The sequence below is a fragment of the Anoplolepis gracilipes genome, chromosome 17 (genome assembly GCF_047496725.1).
Source record: "Anoplolepis gracilipes chromosome 17, ASM4749672v1, whole genome shotgun sequence".
Classification (NCBI taxonomy): Eukaryota; Metazoa; Arthropoda; class Insecta; order Hymenoptera; family Formicidae; genus Anoplolepis; species Anoplolepis gracilipes.
In genome coordinates this window covers 9,447,495-9,474,393 of record NC_132986.1, presented here as the reverse complement: position 1 = coordinate 9,474,393, position 26,899 = coordinate 9,447,495, and the positions used below count along the sequence as shown (strand labels likewise).

Sequence of the window (26,899 nt, the reverse complement as noted above, 5' to 3'; positions counted from 1 at the left end):
TATGTATAATCGATAAATAATATCTTAATTATTCCCGAAAATAAATTTGATCGATGAGATATCGATGTAAAAAGCATATATAATAAATCATGTACATAATAAATAAAAATTGGGATACAGATCCGAATACTTCCTTGTTAGTGAATGCAGATTACATGGCCAGCCTTGCATGGCGCTTATCTGCAAGGACATTTGTACGGTCGGCCGATTTTCAGGCGTATCTTAACGGCGACCGGAGGATCGGTATCCGCTACACGAGAGACGGGAGCATACGAGGTCTCTAGCTGAAAAATTGCAAGGCGGACGTTGACCACGTGCGCTCAATGGGTTCATGCACTTTAAAGTGCCGGTAGATCGCACCCGGTATCGTTGCGCATTCGTGCGGCCCGTTGGGTTCGCGCGTATCGGAATATCAAGGATGCATGTTACGTAGTAACGTCGGAAACGGATAATTCCGTAGATTAGAGCACGTTTGAATGCGGGGCTTAACGTGCCCTTCAAACCGCGGCATCTTCAACACGATGCAACGCGATTAATTATCGTCGATTAATTATATTAGTTCTCGAGATGGGGAGCTTTATTATAAAAAGAAGAAATATCATTTTTATGTATAAATATTATGTTTTAAAACTTTTTAAATTTTTTTTATAAAAAAAAAAAAAAAAAAAAAAAAAAAAAAAAAAACTAAATACGTTTAATACTTTCTCTTATATTGCAATGAAAAAAATTATATTAAAGAATTTTGTAAAATGATTTTTAAACATGTATTTTAACTTATATATCTTATATATTTTAATAAGATAATAAGAAAGATAGATAGAAATATGGTTTTAATTTTTGATAACGAGATGCTTGTAAGAATAAAGTAGCGATATCTCGATAATATTCCGTGTATCGTGCCATGGTCAAAATATAGGAGATGCCTATGAATTTACATCGCTTCTCTTTGTAGGATTAAATACATTCGGTGAATGTAATATCGCGATTAGATATTGGTAAAAGTGAGAGGAATGCTGAGATAATTGGAAAGATTACACCGCGAACATTCAATACGTTATGCATTTTAGTAACGCAACCGAGATCTTAGCTTAGCGACGAATTATCGGCTGTTTGTTCTAATATCCGTTGCACGACTTTCAGATAATTCAAATAGTTCCGTATCCAAGTCCTCTAGGTTTTCTCAAGAAACTTGAGAATTTAGTTTTTTGGTAATTTAAGAGTTTCAACTTGAGCAATTGTAAAATTTGGGGTAAACGTAAAAACTTGAGGATAGAAGAGTTTTGAAAAGAACGAAACAAATATTTTCAAAATTTTGAAAAGCCAAAAGCTTAAAAATGTAATAATAATTTCATGTAATAATTTCATAACTTAAAAATTTTAATATGGAATTTTTAAACTTGAAATATTTAAATTGATATAAATATTTAAATAGGAATTTTTTAGAACACACACACACACACACACACACACACACACACACACAAATAAATAAAAATATAATTTCTTCACAGTATATAAAAAAAAAATTTAATTGTTAATAGCTTACGGATTTACTGAGGTTAGACGTGACTGATAACCGTGGCAATATGCGGTAACAAAAATGCCGAGATGAAAACGATATATTGCTCGTAAATGTTGCACTCATGATAAACAGCGTGTTGTCGAGGATTGATTAATCCTGGAGTATGCCAAGCTGTTTCGTGGAGATTTACCGAGAGGCGATCGACCTAAAAGTCTCGTTCACAATGGAGCCTCACATATCGGACGTGATATATCGGTACAGAAGAATTAGATAAGAGTGACCGTTGACAGTCTATTTAACGATCCGCTTCTTCTACACGAAAGTCATATCCACTTCCTGGACCACTGCCACACTGATCTACATCGATATCAATCTTTGTATAAATCCTCCTCACCAACAACATTCCCATCATAATTTTTTCTTGATAAATTTATGATATTCGAAATATTCATTTGTAGCAATAAAAAAATTCTAAAAAATTCAAGTTTATACAAAAATATACAGTCAGACATTTTTTTTTAAAGAACGTTTAAAATATAATTTTATATAAATCACCCTAAATATTCCTTCCTGTTATAGATTACTTATTTTATCCGTATGCTAACGGTGCAAGCATTCTTACACGGTTTACATACAAGAGTCTCTTAATGGATAAGCATTGTTTGCTAGCGAATCGTATCAGTTAATAGTACAACGCGGTGTCGAACAGAGAGATAATTTAAATATTAAGAGTTATATAAGTTATTGCAAATATGTAGAAATTAAATCTAGAAAGATAAAATGGAATCTAAAAATCAATAGTCCTAAACATTTTTTAAATGTCCGCGAAAAATATAAATCATAAAATTTTAAAAGTTTATTGATGCAAAAATACAAGTTTTTAATTGTCTAAATATAAATATATACATATAAGGCGCAAATCAAAAAACCTAAAAATCCGAGAGTTTAGAAATCTAATAACTTAAAAATTTTTTTTAATTTAGAAATAAAGGTGATTTAATGAAATATTCAATGAAAATCTGTGTAGAATGAATCGTAGAATTCAAAGATTCGCATCTAGTGTGCCATCCTGCGGATCGCGGCCTTTAAGCGACAGGTGCAAACATTTGGGGAGCAAAAAAGGAAGCCGGTAATTGTGAGCCCTGGGTAGAAAAACCAGTTTGCTAAAAACAACCCGGGCCTGATCGAGTCTCGTTGCGGGGCTACCGGACAACCAACGGGTGTCGGTGTAATAACGTACGTGTAAGCAGTTCGTGAGAAAAAGCGCGGCTTTTGAAAATCCGCTTTAAAATATCTCTTAAAATTACTCGCATCCCGCAAAAGTTATGCGTCTGACTATCCCGAAGAAGAGACCGTTCTTAAGTTGAAAATATTTTAATTGAGCAAAAAATTAAATGATTATTCCACAGTGTAAATTACGTGTTATTAAAAAAAAAGATTAATTTTATATACACACATATATTGTTTATATGTTTATCGTTTACCATTTATAATAGTAAAATATAAATAATATAAATTAACAAATATATGATAAAATTATTCGATATAAAATTATTCTGCTCTTTAGTACGATATACTTTAATGTAATAAAAGTATGCAATCTTTCTGCTACGTTGAAAAGATATTAGAGAATTGCAATACTTGAATTTATTCAGAAAATACTTTTTCTGAATGAATTTTCTCACCACTTATCGAGAAGAAAGATACAATTAAATGCTAAAACCAGAGCCGGAGGGATCCGCGAACACAAATTTCAATTTATTTTCTCGCTGTGTAATGTATCCTTCGTACTATTATCAAATTACAACAACAAGGCTGTTTTAAAAATACACTTTATCTTTTTGCATCCTTGAAAACTTAAAGATCTGAATAATTTAAAATTTTTCAAAATTTGGACCTGGTAAACTTAGAAAACTTTAAAACTTTGAAAAATTAAATTTAATAAATTTTAAATGTTTAAAGTTTCAAACGTGAAAAAAATAGATAAAGATATTAAAAGCTCGATTAGCCATGCAAGAACTTTGAAATTTGGAAAATCTCAAACTTGAAAATTTAGCTTTAAAGTTTTAAGACTTATTGTTAGATAAATCAAAAGAAATAAAATACATAGATGTACATGATATTTAAATTTGTAGAACTTGGATCAAAAATTGTTCAAAGGTCAAAAGACAAGAGCAATTTATTATTGTGTCAGTTTTCGCTATTTCTGTTCGAGTTTAGCAATGGTGATTCCTCAAAAAAAAGAGAACAATACCTCATCCTACATACTATAAGGCGACCTCGCTGGAATTTCAACGAGCATTATAGCCGCGACAGGTGAAGCCACGTGCTGTATTTGTACAGTCGCGATCGTAGTCGCCTAGATTCGAATTTAAAGACGATCGTTATTCAATTCAAATATACAACTAACGGGTCAACTCGCAGGATTTCCGTCTCGGCTCAACGTTCGTTACCGTATTCTAGAAGAATGGGGTTAGGAAAGGTCAAGTCAAGTAGATCTGAAACCGATCGTTCGAAGAAGAAGATTCCAAGTTAAATATCATTTTTGTCGGACAAAATATGTCGGAAAAATATATTGAATATCCTTAAAGTTTTTATAGTATGCATATATTAAAAAGTATAAAATATTATATATTTATTGTGTATAACGCGACACATAAATATCAACAAAGATTTCAATAAAATATGCAATATATCTTATATTAAAAATATTTTATATATATTATACAGTTGGTAGAAAGAAATTGTTATTAAATTGTTGTTTGCTTTCGCTTATTATCATTAAATTTTATACTATTTATAAATCACAAAATTAATTTTTTATTTAGATTAAATTGATTTTTGCTGGTTACATAAAGATGTGTTAAGGACTCAAAGTCGATTTGCAATAGAATATCTCTTTAGCATTCGCGAGTCGTTCATTTCGCCAACGTATGATGGACGTGAGCCTAAGGGCTGCGAAACCCTACAGGGGCCTTCGTTGAAAGAAGATATATTTAGACCGAGCCTTTGAAAGATCCTGCTTTGGAACGCGTCGCGAGGATTCGTCTCGAGAGCACACGCAGGATCTTTTGCAGACCGCAAAAATAAAATGGTTTACGAAAGATTACAGATTTGCAAAGAATACCGATACATTATTTATTATCTTCATCACGAGAACGCACGCAACAAACATAATTTAGCAAAGTGAATCAATCTGTCAAAATAACTGCTATTGTCCGTAAAAATGTGACGAAAAAATGAAAATCTTCATAATTTCTAATACTGTGAGATTATATTTTACTACTAAAATTCTAAAAAAAAAAAAAAAAAAAAAAAACCTTTTGATATAAAAGTTTTTGGCAAGACTATATTTACAATTTTATAGTTTTATAAATTGTAATTTTAATTATAATTTTATAATGTTTTTTAACATTAATTTTTATTCAACAAAAAAAATGTTAAAAGTCGAAAAATTATAATTTCTTTAAATTGTTTCTCACATTACATACGGTACATTAAAAAATTTTTAAATGTTTAGATAATTTTATTTTCTAATAAAATATATTCTATCTTTTGATATAATAAAATTACACAGAGAAATATTTTACGTATATATCATATAATAATAATATTTCAAAGAAATTATCTTATTAAAATATTCAATATATTTATTAAAATTTAATTAGAATCACTTGGCATAATTAATAAATTGATTATTATGAAAACTTACCTCGCACCTGGAAGTATCAAGTATTTCAACTTCCGTCGTGACATTGTCGATATTAGCACTGTGTCGATAGAGGAAATCTGCAACAAATAACACAATTTCATGTTACATGACATTATCTTTATTTCAATTACTATCGTTGAAAGCATTTTACAAGACTCGCGAAATAAATCGAAAACAGCGACAATCTCTCTTAATAGGCGTCATTTATAAACGATACTCCGATCTCCTCTGGAAAAGTTTGAGCGACATTTCCCAAGAATAGAAAACGCGGCTAATGCGCGAAAGTGCCGGAGCAGTTAGTAACGACAATTCTAATTAGTTACGCTGACATTCACCGCTATGTCATTACTATTATTGACAATGACACGTGGCTTTTGCTGGAAATTTGCGATCCAAAAAGTTCGTGGATAGCAGTGTTTTGAAATTGTCACGCAATTTTGAATCGCTTGAATGTTTGATTTATTTCCCATACATAATTCAGTTACATATATATGTATTTAAAATTTTAAATGCTTGGATGATTTGGAGAAATAATCAAGTTTTTAGATTTTTACATATTTTTTCTAAAATTGTATTCTTTAAATATTTAAATCTGTGAAGAGAGAGAGAGAGAGAGAGAGAGAGAAAGAGGGAGGAAGATCTTTCGCAATATATTTGTCACTTAAGTGACAAATATAAGAATTCTTACATTTCCAAAGTTTCTCGATTCTTAACTCATGCCTTTGATAGGACGAGCGAATTGAAAAATTAAAAGCTCGTATTCCTCGGAATTGATTAATAGAACGCTCGAGGAGCACGTGCACCAAGAAGAAGAATAAGAAGAAAAAGAAGGAGAGAAGACGCGGAAGCACGTTGAACACAGTAGCCCTAACAGGGTAAACGTAATAAATAAACGATAAATAAACTCATAAACACCTCGTAGTGTCGGTAGCGAAGAGCTGGAGAAGCCCAGAAACAAGCAAATAAGGATGCTCGTTATATTAGCGGTCGTTACGCTCGAGAAAATTTTATTGCCGGACAATGCTGACGGAGAAACGATTTGACCAAGCGTTGCGACGGAAAATTCATTGCATCTGTGAAAGAAATATCGACGCGTGCGAAAAAAGGCTTGCAAGACCGCGTGAGATATAATTTGAACTTTGCAATATAAGACGTGAAAATTTCTTCGACGCGTAGAAGAAAATCGAGCGATCTAAGAGATAATCTACAAAATAGAATTTAACGAATAGATATTTAAATAATAAAGCGAAGATGTAAGAATTTACTAGAAATCTAATCTAAATACAAGACAAATTTGCATATCGGATGATATAGAAAGTTATATGTTTGATGAGAAATCTTTGATAAGAGAAACAAAATTTAATTTCTAAAAAATTAAAAATGCAACAAGGTGCATAAAAACTGCCAAAAAAAACAACAAAAAAAAACAAAAAAAAAAAAAAAAAAAAAAAAAGGATTGTGACACACTTTCGTCGAATATGTAACTAGAGATATAACTGTCACCGATCGCGCGGATTTGACTTTTACTCGAAGATCCATCTCCGCTACGTGATCTATCGTCGATCTATCGGGACGATTGCACGATGCAATCTTCTTCGCGCGCGGACAAAACGTTCCCATCCGCGCGCGCGAGTGAATCGACAATGCAACGAGATTCGCTTTCTAAAATCGTTGCCTAGAATTATTCCACGCAAGAAGAGATTTGCATTGTTAATCGAGATCGAAATAATAACAAGCGCGCGCGCTGTATCGTGGCGAGAGATGAAAAGGACCGATTATTTCAGGGTCCCGTAAAACGACGATGGTTTGCTCGTACAAATGCCTTGTAATCGAAATTGCCGAGGAAGATCATCCTCGATCTTTCTTCGAGAGATCAAATTTAAGTCGTGCACGATGGAAGTCAGTAATAAGTGGTACTTCGAAAGTACTCGTCATCATTGAATGTTTGAATTTATAGATCTTTGATTTTTCCGCCTACATGCATATTTAATATATTTTCAAATTATTATAATTTAAAATTTTTATATTTAAACAATTTCTTATCTTGCAATTGTATATTATTTTCAAATTTGTAAAAACAAATTTATTTTAGAATTAATTAAAATATTTTGATATTCTACATTATTGAATTTTTAATCTGTCAGAAATTTAGAATAATTATTTTATATTGATATATTCACACACACATAGGCATATATGTATATATAAATAGTTTAAATAATAAAAATAACCAATTTCTATTAAAATTCTATTAAAATGACAGAATATTTTTTGTCCACGATCACATCACCTATGCGGTCTAGCCAAAGGAAATCAATGGCCCCGCTTTCACCGTTCGAGGGCGTTTTCTTCGGAAAAGTAATTCTCCAACAACCGGGAACGAAAGTGTACGCGATAATGTGTGCACGAGTCGCACGAAGTGTTGACGCATTTTCAATTCGTTTCACACGAGATGCGTCGAGAGAGAAACAAAATGTGCCACTGCATGCAATCACATCATACCGTGTCATAAAGTCTCACTTTTGTTTAAGTCAATTTTGTCGAACTGTTTACGTTGCAAAAATTCAAAAATTCGATGTTTCTTTTTCTTTTCAAATTTTCCAAAGTTTCAAAATTTGACAAGGGTAAAAATTTTAAATTTCAAGTGACTGTATGCTAATTCTGTAAAATATATTTGAAGAAACTTGTAAGAAAAATGTATAAAAAAAAAATATTTTGATAGATCTATTATGAATTGAGGCACTTGTTCCAATACTCGTTCATGGCCTCTGACACTTCGCGTAGTTTATTTTATACGAAGCAGTTTGTATAATATCTTCAGATGCTGTCATGTCTGCGTCGCAATTTTTTATCGTCATTCTTATCACTTTTTATCGATTCTCGATTAACGGCGATCAGATGAAGGCGCCCACAGCGTCATCTTTGAGGATCAATTGAGCAATTATCCCCCTTCTCGGTCAAGGGGGACACGCGAGATTATCCGCTTCCTGGTTATGTTCAACAGTGATTATCCATCATTTTGCCAGGAAATTAATTAATACCGATGTTAGAAGAGAGCACTCACGCCGGCACTCGTCCACTTTCGTTCAGCATTATCGATCGCGGTTAAATCAATCGAGATCAAGATTGATTCTGACTGCCAGTTAAACACAAGAGAAATTCGATAAATCGATGATTGTGCCATTGTATCGGAAAGCTTTCGGCACATTACATTAATGCAGTTGTGAGGAAAGTAAAGAGAAATTTCTCACAAATTGATTTATAAATTTCAATACAATAAACAGTTTTGTATTTTTTGTTCAAATTACTAGAAATTATAATTATTCTAATTTAATTCAAATTATCAAAAATTATCAATAATCGAATTTCATTTAAAGAGAGAAATATACATAAATATATAAATTCAAATTACAGCGAAGAGTGTTTGATCATTTTCACTTTCTTATCTTATTTTACTGCAAAATGGATTGGTATCCTTTAGAAAGAAAATTTGACTCGACAAATTTCCATTTAAATAATTTTAATTTTATAGTATTTTCTCTAGTCAAATAAATTAAATATTTTACGTAATTACATTTGCTTCGAGCATCTCTCGATTATCATTACGATAATATTTCTACAACTAGCACGATAAAATGGTGTAATATTCGACAGATAGCAGACAGATGGGGGATGCACTGGCGCAGCCTTGGGTGTTACAAAAATACGAGTGGTCGGCGGTTCAGGGTTAAAGGGACAATACTTCACAGTGAATTTTTCCAGGAGGCTCGGATATCCGCGAAACTCGCCGTAGCTTATATGTCCGCGGGCGTGCACGGCAATTATTACGGCGAAGTAGCCTGCATGAGTTATGGGAGAGATCTGCATTCTGCGGACCCTCCCCATAGGCTCTATTTCATATCGAGTGTTTAAATCTCCGCCCTCCACGGGTTCAGCGCGCTGTTTGTTGCCTCTCTCTCTCTCTCTCTCTCTCTCTCTCTCTCTCTCTCTCTCTCTCTCTTTTTCTCCCTCTTCTTCTAAACCCCACTGTTGTCCTTTACCCTCTCTCACCCCCCTTTATAGCTCGTGTATTTCTGTAACCACTAGAATGCCCTCGGGACGCTTGCGAGGCGCCATGATTAAGATTTTTCACGGATACCCTTGAATTAGAGTCCGGTTTTGAGCGCGAGAATATTTCACGGCGGATTTTTCCGTCACCGCCCGTTGCAGCACGCGAGGAGAACTGATCAAGATTTAGATTCGCGCTTTGTACTCTGGGGTGAGCATTTCGCGCGCGAATCGGTGCCGCCCCTTGAGAGATAAGTCGATAGCACAAGCGAGAAAGGAACTTGGATAGATCATTTGTTTTGAATAGCGATGCCTCGCTATATTCAGAAATTAGTAACAAATGCATGTAATTACTCACGCTTAATATTGGCAATTAGTCTAAAAAAAAAGAAATATAATAATAAACACTTACCACTGGTCGAGCTGTACTCGCCGATGTATCGCCTCGTCAAGTATCGCACAACCACGGCTGCAACAAAGGAAGAAAAAAAAAACATTGATTAGTTTCAGAAACGATCTCACAAATAATCGAAGCGAGCCTGGGAACGTATATCGAATCGTAATTGTAAGTAATGACATATTAAAGGGGGCGGGGGCGGGGGTGTATTTATTTTTAGACGCGTCTCTAACCAACAAACGCATCTTTGCGCTCAAGAGTGTTGAAACGCTATTAACTCATCTCCGACGTCCGTTAATAAAGAAACCATAAATATCGGAACGGGTTCCTCTTGTAGGCGCTGCCGATAAATTTCTTGCTTCATAAATTTCGATGCACGCGAAACGTGGTGGTCTAGGACATTCAGCATGTCGACGACGTTTCTCGCATCGTTGTCGTCATCGTCGCCGTCGCCGTCGTCGTTCGATCCTCGCAAGACTTATCGAGTACATACATTTGTGCCGTTTCGTGCTGGTAGATACACCGGTTTATAAATCTGTCGTCGAGTTTAGCTCGACGACGACGACGACGACACAACGATGATCGGGAGGGAGGGAGAGAGGGAGGAGAAAATATCACGAAGAAAGGAGAGGAAAGATAGAGACACACGAGCGGTAACGGAATATAGAACTTGATTCGTAAACTATTTGCCGAGATGAGAGATAGACTACATATCTTCGAAATATTTCCGCACAGCTGAACGATACTTCAATCTGCTTTTCAACATGTGATTGCGAAAAGTCAATGAACCAACGAAATTTGATCCATCCAGAAAAAATATTCTTATTTATAATGCATTAAAAACATTATCATATATCACATGCTTTATTCAACGATAAACATCTTTATATTTCAAAGATTAAATCATTATAGCATAAACATGGGTATATAATATTAACGCGACATGGAAAAAGTTTTATTAAATTCTTGAAAACAATTTCATTACGCTTCTTTTATTGCACTTTGCATATAAAGCTCGAGTTGTCATCATAATAGAAAATTATTCACACGCTATTGTAATTAGCAGTATTTTTAATTAATTATGTAGTTAGAAATACGAATCTTCTGACAGGTTGAATTTTCAACGGTCCATGCAAAGACATCGTGAATCATTAGTACCATGTAGAAGACTCACGTAATCGAGCGGAGACCCATTCTCCCTTAAGGATGACTGTCATCAAACCGAGGCGACGTCACGCGTAATCCTATACATGCCGCGCGAACCGGAATAATTGATGTGGACACGAGAATGTTGCTCGTAATGCCTAATGGTCCCAACAGTGATCTGTGCCAAGCGTCTGAGTCTAATGAAAGCACGTTTCTCGTCGCCCCAAAGCCGAAACCCGACACTCGTATCAGATACAGGACGTTTATAAAGTTCTTATCTTTTTTTTTTTTTTTTCGTAGGGCTAACTCGGATGAATGCGACAGTATGCGGGCCCGTTGTATTTATAAAGAATAAGAATAATGAAGGGTTCGCGCAGAGTGCAAGATATCGATGTTGATAAAGCTCACACGAGGGATGATAACGCGAGAGAAAAATTATTAAGAGCATAAATAATTGAAAAAAAAAAAAAAAAGAAAGAACCGACCAACAATTGACAAAGTTATATGACAAAATTCCAAATATATATCAATTAATCTCCAAAAGAGAAAGGAATTCTTGGATCGATTATGTAAGTAGCTACGTACAAAACGAAGAAGAAAAAATACACGCGAAGGGGAGAATGGGCAGGAAGAAGAAGAGAATGAAAAAGAAGAATAAGAAGCGGGAAGCCGATTAAGTCACCTGCGGAGAATTGTGTGTAATGTGGAAGATTCAACGGTACGAGCAAAACGCAGTCATTCGCGATACCATTCGTCGACGTGCGATGGTTGCCAACGCGGGATTCTATAGATAGATCGTTGGAGGATAAGCCGCTTGGTGAACGTAAGAAAATAGTAATTACGACTACGATAGCCGTGGATAAGAAGGGGGATAAAGAGAAAGAGAAAGAGAGAGAGAGAGAGAGAGAGAGAGAGAGAGAGAAAATAGAGGACAAAAAAAAGTCAGGATGCAATCAACCAAGCGCATCCTCTTGTCTCGTAGAAATTTCCTTTCTATTCCGAAGGCAACATTATCTTGTAATAAAACAACTTTTATTCACCTACATCTTAATTTATCAAAATTATCAAGTAATTGAATTTTATATTTCGGTCAAATTAATTTTGTATTTCATACCATTACACAGAATGTTTAATTTTTGCATTTAATCTTTTTATCTTTACAGATGCAATTATCAATTAAGCAGTATCAATTTTGTATTATAATAAAAATAGATTTTTTTATTATAAAAAAAAGAAGAAATAATATTATTAGAGTAGAAAAACATTTATTTCAAAACGAAGAGATAACGGAATATATAATGGAAAAAACAACACTAAATTATAATTTGATCGTAATGTAGACATTTTTTTATATCTCCCTAAATTAATGTTAAAATGTTAAAAAGATAATAAAAATCTTAGATTGATCGTGCGAAAAAAAAAAAAAAAAATAAAAAACACAAACGCGTTAAAAAACAGCTTCTGCGACCTACTATTCTTTTTTCGTCTGTCCGCGCTTTTCTTGTGACACGGCAAGTCGTCCAGACCAAATGAATTTATGAACACGTCTCGACTCTCGGTAGCGGACCTCCAATTGTCTCCTCAATAAGCGTTAACGCAGATAAATGGCTGTAGATAACAATCTCGCGTTTCTCACAAGAGACTACGATTCTTTTTATGCTTCTTTGCCATTAGTTATTATTTTATCAAGGCAAAGAATCGACTTGTTGTGTTAAAGATATTTCAAGTTGTACCTTGAACTCTACACATATTGATATTTTTATATTTAATAATTTTGTTAAGATTAGCTCGAGTTTTAGTATCATAAATAGATAAAAGTCAAATTTTCAGATAGTTGTCAAAATGCAAGATTTTTGTTCGCTTATTCTTTGTCAAGCTCAAATTACTTCCTACACGTCGTTCTTTCGGATCACCCCTTATACATATATCAGACAAAGGCGCGATAACGGAGGGAGATACGTTACTGCGTAAACTCGGAATCCAGGATCGAACACCACGAGTAACAGAACGGATGTATCGGATGTCAAGATCTCGCGCAGCAACCTGCTGCTGCAACCGTATGGGATTTTTCGTGGCGCGACGCGACCCCCTCTCCCTCATTCACGCGGGGCCGGGGCGATATCCGATAACGCGCGTCCACGGAGGTCCTTATTATACCCAGCGGGGTCCCACGTCCCACGAAGGACTTTTTTAAGGATTCCCTCCCGTCGAGATAACCCTCGTTGCATCCGCCGCGTGAGAATGCGCCATTTTCGCCGCAAAAAGTGGGACAATGTCGCGTGTTTTGCAGCGATCACGTTTAAGCCTGGCAATATAATATGCGGATACAGAAGCAAATTTTGCGACGTATTTTAAACGTATAATATTAACACGGACAAATTATTCTAATTTAAAGGGACGATTATAATATTTCGAGGCTACGATAATAAAATTCAAAGAAATAATTCGTGAAAATGACTTTAGAATTTCAAGACCTACGAACGTCATTAAATGACTCTAAGAATAATCTTAAAAACATACAATCAACATTATCATAAAAAGATGCGGAACTGTCTGAGAATGCAACTTCAAAGAAGAATTACAAGAAGCCGCGAAATTGTAAAGAGAGAATTCGAAGAAGAGAATTAGAGATGAGAATAAAATATAAAATTGAGAATGAGCTTATTCTTTATTAAGGTGGCCGGTCCTAGCGATTATTAATAGGATTTATATTCGAGGTCGGCGAACCGCCTTATCGCCGTTCGTTTGCTCGCTTTGTATGCGTCGCGCGACTGTCGGGTTAACTAATGCAACGTATTATTCCGCGGACTATGCGTATCCATCTTAACGGCACTTTCATTCAATGCGTTGCGTCGCGTCGCGTCGCCTCGCGTCGCCTCGCGTCGGTGCGCTATTAGACAACGCGCAGAAATTACACGCTATACGGCGACGCGATATTAGAATCGTCCACCATAATGAACGTCCTCCTTCCGACGTGATTCAATATTTCACGCCGTTGCGCCATAATCGTCACTCCTTTTTTTCCCTTTCACTGGACATTATTTATTATTCGTCAACGAACGCGCAAATTAATATTGGCTTCGACGCGAAAACATATCCTGCGGAAATCAATATCGCTTTCATAAATTTTGCGATCCGTTTTAATCCCGTCCGAAATAAACGTGCTAAACTTTCCCCTATTTTGCAAGTTGTACGACGCAGCCAAACAAACTATTATAACATATGTGTATATCTTCTACCAAAAAACAAAAACAAAAAAAAAAAAAAATATTTGTATCTTAATTAAATAAATTTTGTTACACAAGCTTAATTTAGTTAATGCAATTATTATTTTATTATTAAAACTCAAAAGATGGAATATTAATGGTTTAAGGTAAAACGATAAAAACAAATAAGGGAGATTAACTTTCGAGCAGACACAAAATGAGATAAAAATGTAGGGAGATTCACCTGACTTGCCGACTCTGGGGCCGCCGAGGACGACCACCTTGATCCTGTTTACGTTTGTCATCAGCTGCGTGGATTAAGTGTCATTCGGACTGGCATCACACATCGCCTCCACGGCGAATGCACCAATCACATCACTTTGCACTTACCGCCGCACTCACATTCAGGTCCTCGTCAGGACACTTATTCGATCGCACGTGCTCGCGGAAAGACCGAACACTCGCGACGGCACTTGCTTTATGAAATTAATTATTATCGGTCAATCATCAGCTCGAGCTATCACTGTTCGATTCCGCGATGATTACAAGATTTTATCAATCGGTAATTAATTTCTGGAACGCTCCATTAAATTTCATCTTTAATAAAACAATCGATATTTGAAACGACTTCACGACGGTATTTAATCGTTGCATCGATCAAGGAATCGACTCAAACGTTGATTAATTCCTCAAAGATAAAATTCCAGAATTATTGAAAATATCTTGATCGCGGCGTCAATCTTCTGTCAACGATGTAGACAATAAACAAAAAGAATTATTATATAAAAATATCAACCGAGAAGATTGATCAGTCTTTGATGCTCGATAAGTAAAGATGTTTAAAGGCTGCTCTCGTTCTTCACTTCGACTAGGTATTTAATTGCAGTTATCAATTAATCATTCGAAGAAGTCGTCGGCGGTTAGATACGGAACTATTAATGGCAACGGTAATTGGAACCTTCTCCGTTAATCTGCGACGACTAGGAAGAAACCGTGGCGGTTGATGAATAGACAGCCAATGCTCTCGTGTCGTTTTCTAACCGGTGAACGAATGTAACTGCGATTACGTGAATCGGCCTGGCACGTTCGATTCTTCCTCGTACGTGATTCTTAATGACGCTATAAAACGCTCATTGAGTAACACAATTCCTTTTCCGGTCGTGTGCGACGTTGATTCTTGCGAAACTCCCCGTGATTCAACTTGAGATTCGCGGCTCCGATTCGAGTTTGATCGAGACAGAAGCGGCAACCGATTGTCGCAATCACACACTTGGCGCGTTCTAGAGATCGCAACCTGTCTCGTCGAGTTTCGAAGACTGTTTATTAACGGCTGACGACCGTCGCTATCTTATCATGGAATCATTCCAGGGTATTTTGAAGATGACGAGTTCCACGTGACGCAGTTTTGCTCATTTCTTCTTTCGTTTCTTTTCTTTCTATACGAACGAGACTCTCGGCGAACTTTTGTTAGGTTACAAAAAAAACAAAAATCTTTGTGCTCGACTCTGATAATATTAACTTGGTCGATTATACTTTAGTTTTTTCGCTCAATATTTTTCTGAAAAGACCAACACACCGTTACTCGAGATATTTATTTTTACAAGTGTAAGCCGAGGATTTCAGCTGATTTGCAACTGTCAACTTTCTCTCAGCGAATGACAATATATTTTATTGCTTTAAACATTTAATTGAGCGTCATTCGCAAGTTTATTATAAGAGCGTAAAAGCGTGCATTTCGTCTCTCCGTTTTTTTTTTTTTTTTTTTTTTTTTTTTTTTCTAAATTTTCCCTTATGCCTTTATTCCGCTGCTCCGCTTATTCCGGACATCGAACCTGACAGCATGCTCGCGACTCAGAATTACGACGCTGGTCCCCCTCGTTCGCACCTCGAAAGCGCAAGGCTTTCGAACGTGCTCGCTCGTCCCACTGCGACGTTACACTGCGAATAACAACACAAGCAGCGATTCGAGAAATGCCGTCTCTCTGGTTCCATTTATAACGGGTCGTCGGCCTTCCTCCGCGTCTTCTAGCTTGGCGCCGCCGACACGTCGGCGATTACGAAAAAAGACAGACACGACACGCGCCCAGGTCTCGCACGCGTGTTCTCGCTCGCTCGCTCGCGCGATGATGGCAGACGACGGCCGCGAGAAAAGTAGGATGCGCGTTCATCCCCCGCGGCGACGTGCGGGCTTTTAGTTTTATTTTTCGTATTTTTGTTTTTATGGAGATGTTGCGGGCTAATTTTAACATTTCGAGATACGACGGTGAGTTTAATTAAAGAAAAGATTGAATCATTTCAGAGCGCGAGTATTGTTTGCCACTGCAATCGGAGTACTTATTTGTTTTCTTTTCGCTATATTTGTACTGTATCTGTATCTGATGAATAAGAAAACTTGCGCCAAATAAAAAAAAAAAACAAAAAAAAAACCTATTGCACAAATAATATTTTTACAATTACTGCAATATTTTTCATTGATAATGTCATATATATATTTGATGAAAGTTTAGAGTTTGAGCACAAATTAATGTAACAAACAAGCAAATAGCATAACGGGAAAGTAATTGAGAGAAAAGCAATTAACATAGCGGAGAAATGATTGACGTAATGAGAAGAAACATTTAACATAATGAAGGAGGCATGAAAATTAACGGAGAAATAATTAATATAGAGAATGATAAAAAAAGCGCGCGAGAAATACTTGAATTTCTCTTCGTCGGAAATCTTGTCGTTTATTTTCTCATTCTCGCACCTCTGCTACGCTTTAAATAATACCTAGATTAGATAACGCTGTCCGTATATCGTGTATTAAATCTCATTATCTTTCAAGGCGCACCACGACGTTGTTATTCACGTGAGATTTGTATAAAAGCCAGCTTATCGCGAAAACTTGTCACAATGTTGAACAACAAAGCACAGTTTTAAAACTGTAACACGTGCTAATTTGTCTGTTTAATTAAATATCGAATCAAGTAAATAGTCGAATCATAAAATTAAATAATAAATTTGTGCTTAAAATCATTATATATGTGACTTATGATAAATTACGTCTTTATATTGTAAAATTCAAGTAAAAAATTTAAAAAACAAATAGGACAAAAAAAAAACCTTATGTATTTTTTTATTCAGTAAATTCAGAAATGTAAGCACGATACGCCGAAATAACGATATGTGATTATAACACGTTTCAAGGATATCAATATTTATTGCGATAGCGTATTCGTGAAAAAAATCGCGATTCAGCGTTTTCGAAGAAACAACAAATATGAAATCATTAATGACTCCATTAAGAATATTCGACTATAAAAATAAACGTTATATAAACGTTATGCACATTTTACAGTATAGAATTCTATTCGACTTTAAACGTTTGTGCAAGGTTCTTTTATAAAATCTCAGTTGGCATTTTGTTCTTAAAATCTTAGAGTGAGTCACTTTAAATTATGCCAAATCAAATTAAATCAAATCACGTTAAGTTAAATAAGTGAAAATGGAATGGAATTATCTATCAAATCTATTATTTTTAAATATATTATTTCGAATAAAATGACATTTTCTAAGAGAATAATTTTGCATACATTCAATCATTTGATTTTATTACCACTACAATCAAAAATATCAACAATATATTGTTTTGGATCTCATTCTCATCTATACATATTTAAATTTCGCCATGTATCATGGGTGTTTTTACTCGTCAACTGTGTTGGAAATTGACTCGTTGCTTACGATAGAAGAGCGCAATCGGAAACCGTGTATCAGTTTCCTCACGTAGGCACTTCACGGCGTGTAAATATTAGATGACACGCAGATGTACCGGTTGTTTATTCAATGAAATTGAATGATTTTCTCCGGCGCATATAATTGCGATGCGTCATTTTCAAAGTTTCCCTACCAATTAATTTCGATTCAACTGATATCGATTACCGGTAATCAACTAAAATGTCTGTCTATAGGCATCAATGTATAATATGATAGACGTTACAGCGAATACTGTAATAGAAAAAAAAAAAAAAACAGTGAATCAATGAAAAGTACGGTGAGAATTAATCAACGTTGGAAGAATCGATCGATAAATTGCGTTATCCGTACCGAAATCTCTACGCATTTATATGCATGCGATTTTAATTAACGTGTTCGGAGTTTTTGCATAAATTAATTCTATCGATTAACAACAATCGCAAATTGCGTTAACCACATCGAGGAAGGCCGACACAACTCTTGGATCAAATAATACATTTTTACTCGTCGAACATTCGCCAAGACACTTCAACGAATCATAGACGCCGGCATATTAGATAAAGTCGCGTACACATTAATTAACTTTTGTAATTGACTTTAAAGAACGATTAATGATCTTTAATCTTTAATTATGGGGAATTGAAATCTCTTGGCGAATATTTTAGAATAATTACCTGGTATATCAACGATTATCGACACTTGCACAATTATGATTGGAATCTGACAATTGTAGTTCGATAAACAAAAATCCATTATAACACGTCGATCGTACTTCAGTTGCCATAGTACATGAAATCGAAGTAAAATGTTCAAAAATTCAAACACTCTAAAAGCCGGAGTTCTCTCCTAACTCTTCTCTCTCAAGCACTACTTCACCATTATAATTTCAGGATCACATTTCGATGTTCACAACTTGTCGATCCAAGTTCGCACTCTACTAGCTACGGCTCGACGACGATGGTTGAAGCATCACATAAGTAGGGGATAAGTAGAATTCCGAAATCCCATACACAGGAAAGAGAGAGGTATTTTCAGTGAAATCACACGAAGGCGTTCACGTTTTCGCAGTGAATTTGCGTATCGCACGGAGTGTATATACTCGACTTGCACGAACGTGGCGAACGAACGCGGGGTCGCGCGCGAAAGACAGAGAAAGAGAGAGAAAGAGAGAGAGAGAGAGAGAGAGTAAAATAAGCGACCGCTTACCACTCTCAGCGAGCGCTCGCCGGCGAATGCGCGCCGCTCGCGGCTGCCTCGTCTAATATGCACTTGGCTGCGCTCGCGCTCGCGCTCGCTCTGGACCGGCGGCGGCGGCGGCGGCGGCGACGACGAGGAGGACGACGACGATGACGACGACTGCACGCTTCTTTCGTGCGCCCCGCGCGCCGCGTACTGTTGCGCGTTCGCGTTGCGGGTTACGGCGCGCTACAAGCCGACTGCCGTGTTAACAGGTAAGCGTGCACGAGCGCGTATTCACGTGAAGAAAAGAAAGAGAGAGAGAGAGAGAGAGAGAGAGAGAGAGAGAGAGAGATGCATACATTACACTCTCGCGTACAGTCTGTGCGCGCGGGGTTGCGAGATGTGGCGTCGGCGAAGGTACAAGTGCAAATTTATTTCTCTTAGGTATATACAATATTACGTGTATGGTGGCGTTAAATTATTTGCGATATACAGCCTCTCTTGGCGGAAATGTAGAGCGAATAGGATGTATTATATTTTTTTAATATCAAATTATGTAAAAGGGGAAAATTATAATTTTAATTCTCTCTCTCTTTCTTTCTGTTTTCTTTAAAAATGTAATATTTTCTCACAGGCAGTATTTAGAGAAATTTTGAAATAAATAATGTTCTTATTTTATCACCGAAAAAATTGTATTGTCAAATTATACTTTATAATCTCTTAATAGATATGTTTTGGAATATCTTATTTATAAATGGAATAAAAATTGCATATTTAATTTGTCAAAGTTTTACCAAGTAGTAAAATTGTTTTTTTTTTTTTTTTTTTGTTTTTGTTATCATTGGCATTAATAATTAATCACATATATTAAATAATATAATAAGAAAATATCCCATTCCAATATTGTATATTTTTATATATTAAAAACATGTGAAACATGTTTTTCTACTCTTTAGAAAATCTTTCTCTTAATTGTAAGAGGTGCTTATTTAAAAAAAATATATTGTAAAGATAAGTGACAGTATTTTTAAGATGAAAATACAATTTTTCGGAAATGAACTACCTTATTATAAAGACTTGGATCGCAAAATGCAGCGTCGGCATAAGAAGAAATTGGACAATTTATTTATTTATTTTCAACGATATACTCATATCAATCAATTCTTCCTCACTGTCGAAATTGAACAAACTATATTTCAGATATCATCGATCGTTACAAAGGAAAGTGTTACAAGTATGACTCCGTGTGTAGAAAATCAACAATTCGCGTATCCGTGGCAACCTGACGAATCAAAGTCCGCGTTGAGCAGAGCAGTGAGCAGAGACAACCGTAGGAATACATAGTAATTGAACGTGATTGGTATCCGCCTTCAGAGATGCAAGAAATCCGGTTCGATTGCTACTCAACTGTTGTCTCCGCCGAACGCATAGCTAGAGCGACGAAGGTAAGCGAATCGCACACACGATTTGCCGTGTAATCTTGGAATCGTTCCGCGCATTCGTTATCATGGGCAACGAAGAGGTAGATATAATTAGCGTGGGGCAGAAACCCGAGAAGAAAACTCTGCTGGAGAAGTATAACATACCGGTCGAGCATCTCTCGTACGAATTTATATCGCGATGTACTGACGGAAAAACACTGGAGCGAATTGTTCTAATATTACGGTGAGTTTTTCTTTAAATGCATATACAATGTTAATACTAATTCATTATTGCAGAGTTAGAAAATTTGAAATTTATTATTACCTTCATCTTCTGAAACTTGCTATTTTGCAGTATTATATTTCTCGGCTAATCCTTGCTTACATTATGATAATTACATCAATATATATTGATAATTTTTTATCTTTATGTAATTTTGCTGCTTAAAACGCCATTAAACCTATTATTTTCTGGCGCGTATTTATTAATGATTTGTCATAAACGTTTCTAATATGTGCGCGGTTTAATACCAGTTCTGGCGAAGAAGGAGTATATCCAGATTTGACAAAGCACGCGGAGAAACGTCTCATTAGCATTAAGCCGACAAGCGTTATTTTGAGGAAAGCGGAGCCAGTTTTGAGGCGAAATATGTTAAATGCGGACGAACGGCAGGAAATCGACAACGACATCAGCACGTGGACTTGCGAGATGCAATCTCGCGAGAAGGACTTGGACAAAGGGAAAACCGTCCTTGTCAACGATCCCTACGCACAACCGGATATTCGAAAGATTAAATTGGATATTGCCAAAGTATATTATATTGTGATATATAATTATCATACTATACAAATATATATTATTTATTGTTATTGTCTTTTTGCTTCGAAATTGTGTAACTTTAGATTTTTTATTATTAATTACTTTATTTATTTATTCTTAAGTATTGATCAAATGGCAAGTGTTTATTAACCAATTAATATAAAACTAAATGTAGATATTTAAATAATTTATGGAAAATTAATAAGTAATATAACTCGATTTATAATTTATTAATTCGTATTTACAGAATAAGAAGACGAAGAGCAACGATAAAAAGCACGATAAACCTAAACGAATATCCTCGTGTGATTATGCGGCTTGGGATAAATATGACGTCGATACGGAAATAAATAGGATAGAATTGCAAGACGAGCAGCGACAAGTCGAAATGAAAAGACAACAAGAACGGCAAAAGGAGCTGAATAAAATGAAGAAAGTGGCACATAAAACGACTATCAATAAATGTAAGTTTGTAATTTTTTTAAATCACAACGATTATTAAACGAACAAAAAACTAACTAGTAGATTCGTTGACTCTACAAGGTATTGCCTTGGATAGTCTGGTTTCTCTAATTAAACTTGATAGAATTTAATTTCGTATCTCGATCCCTTTCATTAATTTTGATAGAATTAAATCCCTTGCGCTAGATCTTATATTACATCTTTCAATCTATCGATAGTTTCGTTAACTGGTACGGAAATAAACGTAATGGCGGAGGAAGAAAGAGAAAAAGGGAACGAAGCCTTCAGAGCAGCCGATTACGAAGAAGCCCTTCAGCATTATAACGCTAGTATTGAAATAGAAGCGAATCTAAATTCTTACAATAATCGCGCTATGACGTGTAAGTAAATTATTTATTTCATTAATAAATTAATAATTACGCAATATGTAATTAAGTGATAAAAGGACATTGCCTATATACATATATTTCTTGTAGCCTTTAAATATTTTTGAATAAAATTATATGTATAATCTCTGTTAAGTTATTAGATAATAAAAAATTAAATTAAAATCATATTACGAGAAATAGGCTATAATATAGGTTTTAATAGGTTGTTTAAAATATATATTACCTAACTCTGTATTACATAATAAGATCATTGAATTTATATTGCATTCAGTTATAAAGTTGCAACGTTATGAGAAGGCGCTTAACGACTGCAACACGGTGCTTACCATGGATTACAAAAATGTCAAAGCGCTACTTCGTCGAGCATTATCCTTGGAGCATCTCGAAAAGGCGTACGAGGTATAAAAATTACACACATAAACGTTCATATTAATTTATAATTTGTAATATTTAATGTGAAGAAATACAAATTTTACGGCACAATAAATACACAAGGTTCTTCAAAGTGTTCAAGAGAAACTTTAATCAAAATTTGTATTCGGATTCATTATAACAAATGCGTTTGGTAATTTTGTATAAATAGCTGATATATAATTTCATGTACAGGCTCTGGCAGATTATGAAGCTGTTTTAAAATTGGAGCCAACTAACAAAACGGCGATATCTGGCGTAAATAAATTGAGAAAACCATATGAATCAAGAAAAATAAGGTAGAGATTTAATATTTAAACCCAATTGCCGCAGCTTGTCAAGCGAATTTAGAATAATAACTTCTCGACTTCAAAGTCGAGATGTTATATATTACTGTGGTGAATTTTTCTACATTTCCGCAGGATGAACATCGAAGAGGAAAATATCAGTGGCGACGAAGACAAGGCCAAGCGAGAAGAAGTGAAGTTGAAGAGAACTGTGGAAACGAATGGCGTCAAGTGTCCGAAACAGCGTGTTAACAACGATATATGTTATTGCGACAGAGCGCCAGGCTCGTCGCAAAGTGTTGCGATGAAGCCGCACTTAAAAGCGAGTTATTGCGTGGAAACCGAGAGTAACAAAGCTGTAGCAGCGGATGCTGTAGCTGTAGGAAATAAAAGCAGCGGGAAAACAACACGCGACTCTTGGCGCGGCAATAAATTATCACCTGTTGCGAAGGATTTCGCCGGCAGAAATAAAGCGCCAAAATCACATCTTGATGCTATCAGCAGTGACATTTTTACGATTTCTCGCGAGTCATTTCCCAAACAACGGAGCGTAGAAGGTAGACTGGAAAAGTCGATTTTTTCGTGCGTGTCGGCACCTCAGAAAATGAAACCCTCTACTGTTATCATTGAAGAACTTGCGAACGATGAGGGAAGCGAGATACCGGAGAAAATTATCAATTCTGACGAGACGAAGATGGACGAAACAAAGAAGAAAACGAACCTGATAGAAGAGAAAAATATATCGACAAAGAAAACGTGTCTAAATAAAAACAAGGAATTAATCTCTCTTGGAAAGGAGAACAGAGCTAAAACGGATTTAACGCCGAATAAAATTCAGATAATTAACGAATGTAATGATAAACCGAAAAAAAGTATCGATTATAACGAAACAAGGATGGAAGTAAAGAAAAAAACGAAGGCAAAAGAAGAGAAAAATACGTCAATAAAAAAATCAGATTTAGATCAGAGTAAAAAAATAATTTCTCTTGAAAAGGAAAGTAAGACTAAATCGAGTGTAACGTCGAATAAACACATGTTTAATGAGGATCAGAAAGAAAGTGAAAAACTGGAAATGGAACTTCAGGTATGATTTAAGATTTCAGAAAATGTTGTTTAATTAAAAAAAGAATGAGAAAAATATAATTTTATATAATATATATATACACATATGTATTATACTTTATATAATTTTTCAGAAATTGGAAAACGTCGGATCACCTTATGAATTCTTACGTCTATGGCAATCTCTAAAGGACGATGCTAATTTGAAATTATACGCGAAACTTTTAAGATGTATAGCATACAAAAACATAAATAAAAGTAAGTTTTATAAAATAATACTAATTATATATCAATATTTTAGATATGATATTTTAAAATTTAAAAATAATTTACTACATTTATTTATCTCAATTATAATTGCTTTAGTTTACTTTCTATACATTATATAATTTCTTTTAACATTTATGTGAATATTTTGGCACTTTATTTAATTTATTAAAAGTAGAATGCCAAATTCACATAAATCATTCTGATATTTTATACAAAAATAAAATAGCAAATAATTGTCTAAATTTTATTATACTGTTATAAATAATTATTTAATCAATCATAAAAATATTCATTTTACAGTCATAGGCAATAAATTGGATGCAACAATGTTCAGTCTCATTTTGCGTTGCTGCGAGCAACAATTCTGCACATCGAAAGATACAGAGCTACTCACGCATCTATTATACTCTTTAAGTCAATTAAATCGATTTTCCATCATTTACATGTTTATGGATTCTAAAGATAAAAAAGGTAACATACGTTTCTCTATTTTAAATCATGAAATAAAATGTATTATTAGCAAAAAATCTAATTGGTTCAATTTAATTAATAAATCTAAATAGATCTATTTATTTTACAGTTCTGGAAAATATATTACGTTTTCTGGAAAAAGAAGATTCACCCAAAGTCTCGCAATTACGTCAAATTTACGCTACTTGAAAATCACGTTAGTATAATAAAAAAAATATATATATATATATGTATAAGAATCTTGAATATTTAGTTATTCTTAAACATTGTTGAAAAATATTAATTTTAAAATTAATCTTTCAAAAAATATATATATATATATATATATAGAAACAAAAAATTTAAATTTAAGATATTACATAGTAACTAAGGAAATGTAAACACTCACCGTCACCACATCGGCTAAAAATCGTAGACGAGGAGCAACCTCCTGTGATCTATCTCCTTTAAGACGCTCCTTCTGCGTGAACACAAAGGATTGAAATCCTTTGCACTCACGAATATTCAGTCACACGGATTTAATTAACACTAAAACGATCGTCCGTTAATTGATTCGGCACTCCCGGTACGCGAAATTCGATCCGGAACGAATAAAGAAGACTCGAGAACGCGGAGCGGTTTGATCGGCAACGGAAACTTTGCGTGTTTTGGCGGAATATCTCAACATCTCAAGTGACGTCTCTCACTCCGTCCATCGTCCGTCTCGATGCTCCACCTGTTGATGCTTTTTCGATGCCGTGGATGCCGGATAACACTCGTGGCGCTCGTCGGGCAAGCAAGCGGACAAAACTTTGCGGAAGGATTCGGAAGTAAAGTGCCCGCATCTGCGGAAGGGACGAGCGTCACCAGGCAATGACAAAAATCGAGAACCGCGATCGCGGGGATCGACGAGATGACGGCTCGTCGTTAGACACTCGGCACTCGGACACTCGCGACACTCCCGACACTCGTTCGTACGCGGAATTCGAACCTGGAGCGCGGCTCGACGGAGGCGCGAACTGACCAGTACTAGAAATTCGAAAAGTGTCATGGTGGAAATGTCTCAATATCTCAGGTGACGTCATCCGCATATCCCGGCTCGATATGGATCGATTTCTCCACGTTTTCCTCGACGCTCCTCGACGACAAGGATGCCGGACGCGACACTCGCGACGTCCGTTCGCACGCGAAATTCGGGCAAAGTAGATTAATTAGCGGCTCGGCGGAGACGCGTCGGAAATGCAAAGTGTCATGGCGGCAACACCTGCCGCGTAGGTCGTCGCGATGCTTCATCCCTCAATGTTCCCGTCGATATTTCTCGATAAATATTCCGCTGTGAATGGCGGATGGCACTCGATAATACTAACAAATGATCAGCCGTCGCGAAATTTCACACTCCCGACACTTGTCTGTCGGCGAAACTCAACTGCGACGGACGAAAAGGTCGCGGGAACGCGGAGCGATCCGGCGATCGATCTCCACTCCGGAAGCGTTCGATGCGAACTAATGGAGTTATTCAATTCGGAGATCACGTGACGCATTTAGATGCATTTATTGGCGCATTTATTTAATGCGTAATCTTACATATTACCCTATCGCGTGCTTTCTTCGCCAAGGGCACGGAAATCGATCGCGACACCGGAAGCGTTCGATGCGAACTAATGAAAAGTTATCAAGTCGAAGATCACGTGACGCATTTAAATGCATTTTTTCGCCTATTTATTTGATTGCGTAATGCTTTCTTTGTGAAAAGCACAGACAAATTTTTAGATTGAAATATTAATATATCGTCGTAATATATATAACAAAATAAAAATAATAGTAAAATCTAAACTATCTCTTGCAAGTTAATGCACCGTCTCTGTATTTTATATATGTCTCTATAGATGTATAATATAACGTTTATTATTATTTTATTACTATTATTTGTGTATAATTCGCACGAGTTTAAATTATTCAATACGTTTTTTTATTTTTGATAATTAACAAGCATTGCCAACACAATGTAAAATTTGCATAATATTGTATATATACTATTTATATGGCTTGCAAGAAATTAAGTTGCAATTTATATACTTAAATATTTGGAATCATAGTGTTCAAATATAAATCAATTAGAAAGAGAAAGAGGAATAAGAAACCAAAGGCATTCGTCACATTAAAGATAATACACAAAACTTTTTTAATCAAAAGAGAACTTTGTGCAAATTATATATTTAATTGATATACATAAAATATAATAAAAGGCAAAAGGAGAGAGATTTGGAGGAGCTGGGATTTGAACCCAGGACTTTCAGCATGCGAAGCAGACACTCTACCACTGAGTTACACCCCCATTTGTAAGGTATGTGCTTAAACAGAAAGACATTGAACAGGCTAT

The 26,899-nt window shown here is 35.4% G+C and overlaps 3 protein-coding genes and 1 non-coding gene across 4 annotated transcripts in view; 1 reads left to right on the top strand and 3 right to left on the bottom strand.

Annotated features, from left to right (window-relative positions):
• LOC140675407 (ras-related and estrogen-regulated growth inhibitor) overlaps positions 1–19,011 on the bottom strand; it is a 38,214-nt gene extending 19,203 nt beyond the window's left edge. Inside the window, exons 1-4 of the mRNA XM_072909864.1 lie at positions 18,443–19,011; positions 14,275–15,968; positions 9,694–9,750; positions 5,235–5,311 (exon numbers count right to left, since the gene is read on the bottom strand). Coding sequence (XP_072765965.1) covers positions 5,235–5,311; positions 9,694–9,750; positions 14,275–14,335 — 195 coding nt within the window. The 5' untranslated portion in view covers positions 14,336–15,968; positions 18,443–19,011. The remainder of the gene's footprint in view (positions 1–5,234; positions 5,312–9,693; positions 9,751–14,274; positions 15,969–18,442) is intronic.
• LOC140675408 (uncharacterized) overlaps positions 1–26,233 on the bottom strand; it is a 150,105-nt gene extending 123,872 nt beyond the window's left edge. The window contains exon 1 of the transcript XR_012048391.1: positions 24,929–26,233. The gene's annotated coding sequence lies outside the window, so the exon portion shown is untranslated. The remainder of the gene's footprint in view (positions 1–24,928) is intronic.
• On the top strand, positions 20,455–26,890 carry Spag1 (Spag1 axonemal dynein assembly factor). The gene is made up of 11 exons (XM_072909843.1): positions 20,455–20,612; positions 20,903–21,179; positions 21,436–21,652; positions 21,869–22,030; positions 22,311–22,438; positions 22,646–22,749; positions 22,873–23,821; positions 23,934–24,057; positions 24,370–24,540; positions 24,650–24,736; positions 26,766–26,890. Exons 1-10 carry the CDS (start codon positions 20,455–20,457, stop codon positions 24,727–24,729), a joined length of 2,370 nt encoding a protein of 789 aa, XP_072765944.1. The 3' UTR covers positions 24,730–24,736; positions 26,766–26,890.
• Trnaa-cgc (transfer RNA alanine (anticodon CGC)) lies at positions 26,783–26,854 on the bottom strand. The gene has a single exon. It is a non-coding gene; the product is annotated as a tRNA-Ala (tRNA).
• Positions 26,891–26,899: the final 9 nt, after the last annotated feature.